The 10,980-nt window shown below is 43.0% G+C and overlaps 1 protein-coding gene across 1 annotated transcript; it reads left to right on the top strand.

Moving 5' to 3' along the window:
- Window positions 1-2,658: 2,658 nt before the first annotated feature.
- On the top strand, window positions 2,659-10,980 carry tat (tyrosine aminotransferase). The gene is made up of 12 exons (XM_035157256.2): window positions 2,659-2,735; window positions 3,505-3,809; window positions 4,098-4,202; window positions 4,427-4,494; window positions 4,605-4,763; window positions 5,160-5,298; window positions 5,407-5,459; window positions 8,700-8,852; window positions 8,976-9,104; window positions 9,194-9,277; window positions 9,794-9,892; window positions 9,993-10,980. The coding sequence occupies exons 2-12, from the start codon at window positions 3,512-3,514 to the stop codon at window positions 10,134-10,136; spliced, it is 1,431 nt and encodes a 476-aa protein (XP_035013147.1). The 5' UTR covers window positions 2,659-2,735; window positions 3,505-3,511; the 3' UTR covers window positions 10,137-10,980.

Raw genomic sequence — 10,980 nt, 5'->3', positions numbered from 1 at the left:
CTCACAATGTGTCAAAAGTCTGTTAATAAGGTTATTGGAACAGATTCTATTTATCTACAAAGACATACATTTGGCCTCAACAAAAGAAAAGGCCCAAGGAAAGTGTTGATATTGATTCCTCCTCCTGCTCTGGGATTTGTTCATGTTGTTCATGATGTTCTCGTGTTTTGTTTGTGCTCAGGTCCCATCACCACCAGGACGAAATGACAGAGGCTCTTGGCAAAGTGATGCAGTGCTGGTTTGATGGTGGAGTACAAAGTGCAGTGTGTGTGGACTAAACTGTGTGTGTTGAGTTGTTATATAAGAATAAGTCGTGATCAAAATCGGAAAAAACAAACAATCAGAATTTATGTGATGGTGTTTCCACTATTTTACACAATAAAACGACAGAAATCTCATTAACCTGCTTGAATTCAGTATCATATTAGTGACCGGCATAGATTTAATTAATTTAATTAAACAATTAAACAGTCTTATTTAGTTTTATTGGACTTCATGAGGAGATGAAGTAAATGACAACATGTTTGTGGGTCGATCTCGTCTCAGGTTGTGTGTTCGATGGACGGTTTGTATTTATTTGTTTAATCTGGGTTGTTCCTCCCTCTGAATGTTCACCGGCGTTTTCCTCGTATCACTGTTGCATCATGTGATGTTGTATGTTTCCACCATGCGGCTCAGGAGCAACACAGACTGATGTAACACAACATGTTTACCAGCGGCGACAGTGAGTCTGTTTGTGTGTCTTCATGGCATCATGGTTGGTTGTGTGGCAGATGATATCAACACAATAATGTCACAATCGTGCAAGAAACACAATATCATTCATTTTAAAGTTAAAGCTTCTTCTGCTTTGGCTCAAGTTTGTGACCAGTCGGATCATTTGTGCTGAGTCCATGTTGGCTCCTCCCTCCACCTCCTCCACCTCCTCCACCATCACACTGGTTTACGAGTGTTCTCCTCTTGATGGAGCACCAGACAGTGACTCTGCACTTCTGGAGGAAACCTGGGGTCAAACGCTGGGGCCAAACGCTGGGGCCACAGGAGCAGACAGAGTCAAGTTCTCAAAACAAGCCCAGCTAGAAGTGGAGCTCACACCTCCACCAAGCCCCTGGACACAGTCAACACCAGGCTTCACACAGTCATAGATCCCAGTTCTCCCAATACGTCACAATGTCAATGTCAAGATCCATGAATCCAGCAGTTTGACGACATTGAAGCAGAATAGACCAAAATCTCAAAATGCCACTACATGAATATGTTTTTCCCGGTAGTGTCGTGTAGTAACTGCATAATTTAAATCTTTTAAATTTCAACTTATAACTTTCTCAACCTCAGAATCTGAGCCTGTGTCACATTGTTTGATGCTGAATTGACCCGTGAACTGTGAACTGTGATTTATGAGTCTGTTGAAACAGGAGTCGGCTCACGTTACTTCACCAGGACGACGTTTGACCTGAGGATAAAACCACACAGTTAATGATGCAGAGGTAAAAAACAAGACTTAAACGACCTTGTTTGAAGAAAAACTGTAAAATACCTGCAGAGCATCTTCTGACGCTGAGCACAGGAACCATAAAAGAAGAAGAGGTGGACTGACCAGCAGTCATGTAACAGGAAGTTCTCCCCAGAGGTTTGAGTTTGACCAATCAGGCGGCTCACTGTACTTCACTGTAAACTGCACTGGAAGCAGCTGAATGAAACTGGGCTCATTTGAAAAATGACCCACATCCTCCCAGTGACATAACAAACTGCTGTTTCGCTGTGTTTGGACAAAACTAACATTTGTCCGTGGACATTGATTTGTCACGAAGAGTCAAGAGGCTCGGGATACAAACAGTTTCTACCACAACACATTCTGTTGACTCCGGGTGTTAGCGTGATGTCACAGCCACCGTGAATAAGTAACTTTGTGTTTGGGCAGAGACGATGATGACACACGTCAAACATCAGTGGGATGAGAACGACATAAAATCCATTTGACATGAACTTGGATTTTTTTTTGTTTGGTCCGTGTCCCATCTGCTAACATGGAGGAGGTGTATGATCTGTAATGCAGCCGGACACAGAGGGAAGTTGTAATTGAGAAGAAAGTCATACTATTATAAGAATAAAGACATTTTCTCTAGTAGGAAATAAGCATCACGGAGAATTCCTGCTCCGTAGTTCGACTCCTTCTGGATTTAAAATGAATCTCAGATCAGTTTTTCCTTTGATTTGGTTCTAACTCTTCACCACAGACAAGAGAACGATGGATACCAGTTAAATCTGTGTCCCAGAAACCAAACACTGAGCTAAAAGGAGAATCTATGCATATTAGACTTAATCATTTAAACCCAGTGTGACTCAAAGTAAACTTTCCTTCTCTGAGTATGAAGATAAAAACATGGTAATACTCGTCCCTTCATAATAAAAGCGTTTGATTCCCTACCTGGTGTCATGTTGACACTCTGTCTCTGTTTGAACCCCACTACGCACGCAGACACGTCTCCATATGGGCTGCCCCCCCCCCCGCTGATAATTGATGGAGGGCTGAGGTGGTTTGGTTCTGGTTAGTGATGTCAGAGGGGTGTATGACACAGCCCTCAGCCTCCACCAATAGAAGTATTGGCAGCGTTCAACACCCATTTTTGAGGTATTGAGCTATAAAACCGGCTCGATGCATCCTCCACTTCATTCCTGCTGATTAATCTGCTGCTGCTGCTTTTTGGACCAAACTGTGCTGAATATTAACTGAGGTCAGTGACTTTTATGATTCCAGTTCATCAGAACATTAATATCATGAATGAAAATGGACTTTATTCTGTGTGGGTCCTGTGCAGCCTCCTGGTGGCTCTTCACCCTGAGGCTGATTCTTCTGTTTGTTTGTTTCGGACCAGAATCAGTTCGTGGCTTTGACTGTGAACTTCTTTCTGTTTACGAGACTAAACATGTTATTTATGATGATAATAAAATGCATCAGTGAAAACTATATGAATCAGAGTTTAAAATATATTGACATTGTATAATAATGTGTATTAATCTATATTATGGAAATGTTAGATGTTTTTCTAAATCAACTCAACAGATAAAGTGTGTTGGGATTTGAAGCTATTCAAATAAAACTAAGCCTTTAAGCCTAGAAATAAGAATATTTGAATTCATCTTTAGGTTCTATCTTGTTTTACGAATAAAATGACAAATTTGAGGATTTTTTTATTCCTTTTTTTTCCAGTTTTGCATCAGCATCAAAGAGAGAATTACATAATCTGTTCTTAAGTTAATAAAGTAAAACCACACTGTGTGAATATGATCAAATATAAAATGTTAAGATCACAAAACCTAAATGTACTTTAAGTGTCAAAAATAAAAACTGCTCATAATGCAGAATGGGCACTTGGGCTTATTTTATAGGCTGTTCACATATTATTATTAATTCATAGAGTATTTTAGGTAGTTTAAGTTATTTTAGGTTCCAGGGTTGGAAATAAACCGATTCTTGTTCTTCCTCTCAATCCTCCTCCTCAGTTCCAGGATGGATGACAAGTCGTACTTGGTTAAGATGAACGGGAACGGAGTCCACGGCAAAACCGCGCTCAACGCCAAAACCCTGAGTGGGACCGTGGTCAACGGGAGGGGGGTGCTGGGAAACGGCGTCAACCACGTCAGCATGAACGGCAGCTTGTACCCGGCCAAGGTGAAGAGCCGCCGGCAGAGGTGGGAGGTGAAGCCCTCAGAGATGGCCAACAACACGCTCAACCCCATCAGGAGCATCGTGGACGAGATGAAGCTCACACCCAACAGAGACAAGCCCATGATCGCTCTCTCTATAGGTGAGAAGGTTTCTGCTGAGCATCCGTCTGCTGACACTCAAATCTTCAATTAGAGATGAATCCAATCAGAGATCAGAAGAACCAGTTTCCTACGACTGGAGACCAAACTCTGGATGATAGAAAACCAGAGATACAAGTCTTTACTTCACACTGCTGCTCTCGGATGTCTTCATTTTGTTTTATTAAATGATGATTGACCATATTTCCTGCACGAATACATAAAACCTTTATTTTCTAATGGTTTCTTTTGTTCACTAATGTGTAACTGTGACTTGACCTGTTCCCCAGGGGACCCCACAGTGTTCGGAAACCTGCCCACAGACCAGGTGGTGCTTCAGGCCGTGAAAGACGCCGTAGACTCGCAGAAATTCAACGGCTACGCTCCCTCTGTCGGTGAGTCGCTCTGATCCAACATTAATCATCAGTTGATGTTTGTCCTGAACGCTCTGGCACAGATGCACGAAGGTGAAATACGAGATAACGTAGTTTTACAGCCACAAAAGTGACTTTATTGGCGCTTGTTGAGAAATATAGGGCCCAGAGATCCACTGAAATGATTGACAGTGATGTCCTTCTAAACTGTTGTTGTGTGTCTGTTTGCATGTGTTCACCTGCAGGTTATCTGAAGAGCCGACAGGCCTTGGCCAACTTTTACAGCTGCCCCGAGGCTCCACTGGAGGCAGAGGTGCCGTCTCTTTATCCTCACGCACTTTTAAAACCACGTCCTCCCCCAAAAACCCAATGACATCGTATGTTTCAGTGTCTGTGTTCTGAAAAGTAAACGTGCTCTTCCAGGATGTGATCCTGACCAGCGGCTGCAGTCATGCCATTGACCTGGCTATCAGTGTCCTGTGTAACCCCGGGGACAACATCCTGGTGCCATGCCCGGGCTTCTCCTTATATAAGACTCTGGCCGTCTCCATGGGCATCAACGTCAAACTCTACAACCTGCTGGTGAGTAGAGGAACAACGTCAGCCGACTGTTAACACAACTACGGCTAAACTACGGCTAAACTACGGCTGGATATCAGGCTCATGTGAAGGAGAATAATGTTGTAATACTACGATAATAATGTTTTTGAGATTTTCTTGCAAATTTAGATTATATTATATCATATTACCTTCCTATTTTTCTGCGATGGCTCTAATACGTCTTTATAGACATTGCATGAATGCAACAAAATCCCTCACATGCATTATTTGAAAGACATTTGGACTTGTGGCCATGGTTGGAATTGCAGGCTACATCAGGTTCTCGGTAGCTGGAGTCTCTGAGCATCACGAGGAAGCTTTAACATGCACGGTTCACTTTCTGTCCTCATCCTGACACACGTTGTCTTTGATTTGCAGCCGGAAAAGTCGTGGGAGGTCGACCTGCAGCAGATGGAGAGCCTGATCGACGAGAGGACTTCCTGTGTGATTGTTACCAACCCGTCCAACCCGTGTGGCTCCGTCTACAGCAAGGAGCATCTGCAGAAGATCCTCAAAGGTCAGTTCTGACGTCCCTCAAAATCTCATCCATGTCAAATAACAAAAACACAACTTAGCTCATTTCAGCAGAACAATTACATATACGTTTTTCCCCGTGTTTTCCCAGTGGCCTCCAGACACTGTGTTCCTATTCTGGCCGATGAAATCTACTGCGATATGGTGAGTGTGACCTCACACCGACACAAGGCACACCTACAGGGCGGCCGGTCGGTTTGGCACATTATTCAACACAGCAGCATCAGCAGAGGTTGTGTTGCGGTCGCTGGTATTTGGATCCAGCTTCTCTCTATCGTTTAAAGCACTTTCCTCCAGAACTAAAGAAGATTTAAAATGTAAAATGTCCTCTGTTGTCTGTTCTGGAGGAATCAAAGCAAACGAACCTGTCAAACCTGAGAGAGACCAAACTGAGGATCAAAGAAAAAAAACAACATCAGCAAATTCAGTCTAAAACGTGGACGTCAGTGTCGGCCTTGAAAAGTTTGTACTGGTCAAACGTCCTGTTCGTGCAAACATGTGCACACACACACACACACACACACACACACACACACACACACACACACACACACACACACACACCCACACAACACACATACACATGCACACACACACACACACACACACACACACACACACACACACACACACACATACACGCACACACACGCGCACACACACACACACACACACACACTGCACACACACATACACACACACGCACACACACACACACACACACACACACACACACACACACACACACACACACACACACCACAGCACACCACACACGCACACACACACACACACACACACACACACACACACACACACACACACACACACACACTCATTATAAAAGTGGACAGAAGGTCAGAGTTGAATCCAGTAGTTTTCCACTTAGGTTCCATTTTGATAAAGACTAAATATGGGTCCTATGTGAAAATGTTCTTTTAAAAATCTGCATCAAATGACTCATTGATCTAATTCATCGACAGTCTGATGCTAAAATGAACAAATATAGATTTGATATATTCATCAAAGGCTTTATTAAGATGAGATAAGAACCTTATTGATTCCACGTCAGGGAAAATTCTCTGGTTATGGCAGCAGAACGTCAAATCCTCCTGTAAACATGTAACCGTTTTAGAATAAGTAAAAAAGACTATAAAACTAAGGAGAAGTAAAGAACGTATCTCTGCACAGTGTAAAACATGGTTCACCGAGTTCGACCTTGTAACTGACGCTTGTATTTGTTTCTCTTGGGTTTAATTCCACAGAAAAACAAAGACGTAGACGAGGACGTAGATAATTATCAACACTGACTGACATGAAATATATGCATCTTTATATATTTTTCTCCTCGAGCATCATTTCATCGCCTTTCCTCTGCTGGAGTAAACGTCCAAATCAGGTTTTATCGCTGTTTGGTTCGTTTCGAGGGTTGAGATGTTGTTAGCAACACGCCGCCCCCTTCTTCTGATTGGGTGAAGCGTGGCCTATATGATGTCGGTATATAAGCTGGTGTGTCCTTATGTAAGCAGGAAACACAGGGTTGGTATGTTCTTACTCCCAGCTTCACGCTTTTTAAATCAAACAAGCTGTTTCTGCTGAGGATGAACACAAACACACGTTGTCTCTCAGCCACTCAAACTAAAACGCAGTTTTTCACCAGGTGCATGAAGACAAATGCATTTTCGCAGGTTAACGTCGGGGCTTTTTAAAAAATGTCTTGCAGCAGCAGTGAGTGGAAAAGTTTTAGAGTCGGGGTTGTTGGGTGCATCCAGAGACCCTCCCCCTCTGTCGCCATCTGACTCCTTCACATTGAACCAAGCAGAGCACAATGACTCAGCACCTTTTCTGGCTACATGTGGTTGCACTTAATCCTGGTGATGGGGGGGTGGGACATGCAGGGAGGAGTCGAGGGGCGTGTGGGGGGCGGAGAGGCAGTTGAGGAGAGGATTGGTGGTGGTAGTGGGGGGCGTGGAGGCATTTCTTTTTATGGCTGGAGGGAGGGGCCAGATCGTCTGTGAACTGCCCCGGCCGAGCAGACACTAAATCAGTGGGGCACTTCACCTCCAACCCCCCCGACCTCAGGACCCGCAGTAAACTCACAACACATCTGTGCAGATGTTTGTAAATCAGCTACAGAGTTACTCACTGTTTCTTTACAGATATTTTTAACTATAGAAAACAACACTTGTTTTGTTCCACCTCCGTCCGTCCATCCTTTCTCTGATTCCTTTCATCATCCCAACACTTTCTCCCACTTTTCTTCCAGCTGAGTAAATTTCCTTCTCAAACCACTTTTCTCGGCTGTCAGGCTCCAGCTCTTCTTCTTATGATTCCTTTCTAACCAGATATCAGCAAAATTCGAACCATGTACATCCCTCAGCTTTAATTAAAATCTAAAGATAAAGAACTATGTCACCTTTTAGTTTCACCATTTGCTTTTTTATTTTATTGGTTTACACAAATATATAAGTGATTCAAATGTATGTACACGTATAAAAGTAAAACAAAGCAAGATGGAGAACTACAAAAACAACAAAAGAAATCTAGATGTTCTCGGGTTCAGAGATTGGAGGAGTGAGTGAGTTCAAGTTCAAATCAGACCTCAGCAGTTCGTGCTGTTTTACAGTTGGCAGCCGTGTGACCAGTAGGACCTGGCTCGGCTCCTGGCTCGGCTCCTGGCTCGGTGTCCAAGATACTGTACGACTATAATGAGAAGCAGCTTTGTGTGCGTGGAGCGAGGTTTCACGTCCAGAGCAAATATCAAATATCAAATATCTCAGGAGGAGATTCAGCCAACTTACTCACAATGCTCGTTTTATGAGTTACAAGATTATCAGGCGCTGAGAAAGTTATGTTTATTAAAGCAATGATGAAGAATCTATGACTTTTCCCCTTTTCTGAGACTCTATGATTGTTTATTTGTGTCACAGTGAGTTTCAGCTTCATTTACCATCTTTCAGTTTATTATTTTGGAAACTGAATGGAGACATTCTGCTCATATTCAGGTTGATCATTTCAATCAGTTCAGAAAACTGTCCTTAGCTGCAGCTCCTCTTTTCAGCCTCTGTCTCAAACACTTGGTTTTAGCTCCTGTCTCTTTAAGACCCCCCTCAGTCTGCTCTGATTGGCCAGCTGGCCTCACTCTGTTGTGATTGGTCAACCCCTTACAGCTGTGTAGGAAATGTTGTGTTTACGGTTTGTTCCGTTGTCCAGAAAAGTCAAGTTTTGATATTAATGTTTGCTAAACGTTTTTTTCTCTCGTGGAAAAGATGGCCGCACCATTTGAGCTCCATCAACGTTACCGTCACGCCTTCGGTTACTCAGTATAATGGCGCCTGGATGACTTCACCGTACGAACGTATCTAATTGTTCCTGCTCCTCCAGGTGCTACCAGGCTGCAGCTGTCCTTCCATGGCGTCGCTCAGCAGTGACGTCCCCGTCATCTCCTGCGGGGGTCTGGCAAAACGCTGGCTGGTCCCCGGGTGGAGGATGGGATGGATCCTCATCCATGACAGGAATGACATACTTGGATCTGCGGTACGTAACCAAACACACACACACACACACACACACACACACACACACACACACACACACACACACACACACACACACACACACACACACTCTCATATTAAACTAAATGTGTCTCGTCTACAGATTCGTCAGGGGCTGGTGAAACTGACCCAACGTATTCTGGGAGCCTGCAGTCTGATCCAGGGGGCGCTGGAGGGCATCCTCAATAACACGCCTCAAAGCTTCTACAACAACACCATCAGCTTACTAAAGGTACATCTGGGGATAATTATGAGGATTTAGAACTTACATTAATATGCATCATAAGAGACGGATGTCATGATTTATCTTTGTCTCCTCAGTCTAACGCAGAGATCTGCTTCAACGAGCTGTCCACTGTCGCCGGCCTGAACCCCGTCAAGACCTCAGGAGCCATGTACCTCATGGTCGGTAACTTTTGAACACGCAATATATATGTTTTATGTCACAATGAATGTTTTAATTTGTCTTCTGACGTCAGGTTTAGATCTCTAGTCTTTACATTTTACAACAACCTGATGCAGCGTGAAGTCAGAAACACACGGACAGTAACAGGACAGAAACGATGCTGTTGACTTACACACTGTGTTGGTTTCGTGCATGTGTCCAAAATGAACTGGGAGTGTTCAAAGTCGAAGACGGGAGCCATACTTTAATAAACTAAGAGAAATAACACTGAGTTCAATGAATATGTCATTCTGAGGAATTCATTTCTAATAGTTTTTACCTTTTTATGTAGAATAGCTGATGAAAGTCTCGTTGTTTTAATCCACAGTAGATTCGTAGATTCACCAGATGAGTCGAACTTAATGGGCAGAGAAACATCTTACATCCCAGTCAGAAGATAATCTCATGTATGGTCACATATTATCACATATATAGAATGTTATTATATAAGTGTGTGTGTGTGTGTGTGTGTCCAGGTGGGGATGGACATGGATCACTTCCCAGACTTTAAGAACGATGTGGACTTCACTGAACGTCTGGTCACTGAACAGTCGGTCTTCTGTCTACCTGCCTCTGTAAGTCAGCGTTTCTCCGTCCTCTCCTCGTCCATCTCTTTGTCCTGACATTGTCAAAATACAAGGTGTCATCATGTGTGCTCGTCCTGTCCTCTCGCAGGCCTTCGAGTATCCCAACTTCTTCCGCATCGTGTTGACGGTGCCGAAGGAGATGATGGTGGAGGCCTGCAGTCGGATCCGGGAGTTCTGCCTGTGCCACTATCGGCCCAACAGCCGCGATAGTGGCAACGACCTGGACCAGTGATGAAGACCAGAGGATGGACTGAACTCTGGTCGCACACACTCATCATGTTTAACTCAAACCACAGACTGAGGCTGATCATGACAAGTTAGAAAAACAAAGGCTCAGTTGTCTAATCAGAAATCAGGTTTGTTTTTGCAAACAACCATTTCAGAGCCTCCTTCAAATCCTTCATGGAGACGAAGGTGAATAAATCCACACGTGTATAAAATGTAAACTGAGATTATCCCCCGTTCAGTCACCGTCTGATTGATCCCAGATGTTTACGTGCACCATTGTTACGACATAATCACTTCCTGTGTGTGTGGCTCGCTGGTGCTTATCCCCCCCACACGAATCTGATGTCAGATCTGTTTTGATATTGTCGTCACTGTGGTAACGAGAAGCTGGTGAGCAGCGAATCTGATGTTCCGTTCGTGCTGTAATTTTATATGTAAACCTTTGAAATGATAAAACCTAATATTTATATTTTATATGAGCGACGTATATTAACCTCTACTGGTTTTTGTGTATTTATATAATTTGTGTAGCGCTTTGTGATGTAATCTCTGTGAAATCCACTGCAGGACATCGGCTTGATTCTTCTTCACTTTTACCTTTTGATACTTTTCTTCACTTTCTGATCGATAATTAGAGGAATTATTTTATATAAATGTACAATATTCCTTTTTATAAACATTATGTATCTATAATCTTCTCTATACTTTGCTTGTGCTTGAAAATGAGTCTTTATCAGAACTTTATCTGTATATTATTTGTATGTTAATTGTGTCATTGAAAGTCATTTATACATTTTATTTAGTAGTTTTGTTGATAGTTGCTTAATAAAATAAACTTGTTGACATGA

Source organism: Hippoglossus stenolepis, chromosome 5 (assembly GCF_022539355.2).
Source record: "Hippoglossus stenolepis isolate QCI-W04-F060 chromosome 5, HSTE1.2, whole genome shotgun sequence".
Taxonomy (NCBI): Eukaryota; Metazoa; Chordata; class Actinopteri; order Pleuronectiformes; family Pleuronectidae; genus Hippoglossus; species Hippoglossus stenolepis.
The sequence above is the reverse complement of the archived record's forward strand: the minus strand, read 5'-3'. Positions and strand labels throughout refer to the sequence as shown.

Excerpts from the sequence above, each read along its gene's own strand:
- tat (XM_035157256.2), top strand. The coding sequence starts at position 3,512 with ATGGATGACAAGTCGTACTTGGTTAAGATGAACGGGAACGGAGTCCAC. Across the intron at positions 3,810-4,097 it reads CATGATCGCTCTCTCTATAG|GGGACCCCACAGTGTTCGGA; the intron begins GTGAGAAGGTTT and ends CCTGTTCCCCAG. Across the intron at positions 4,495-4,604 it reads AGGCTCCACTGGAGGCAGAG|GATGTGATCCTGACCAGCGG; the intron begins GTGCCGTCTCTT and ends GTGCTCTTCCAG.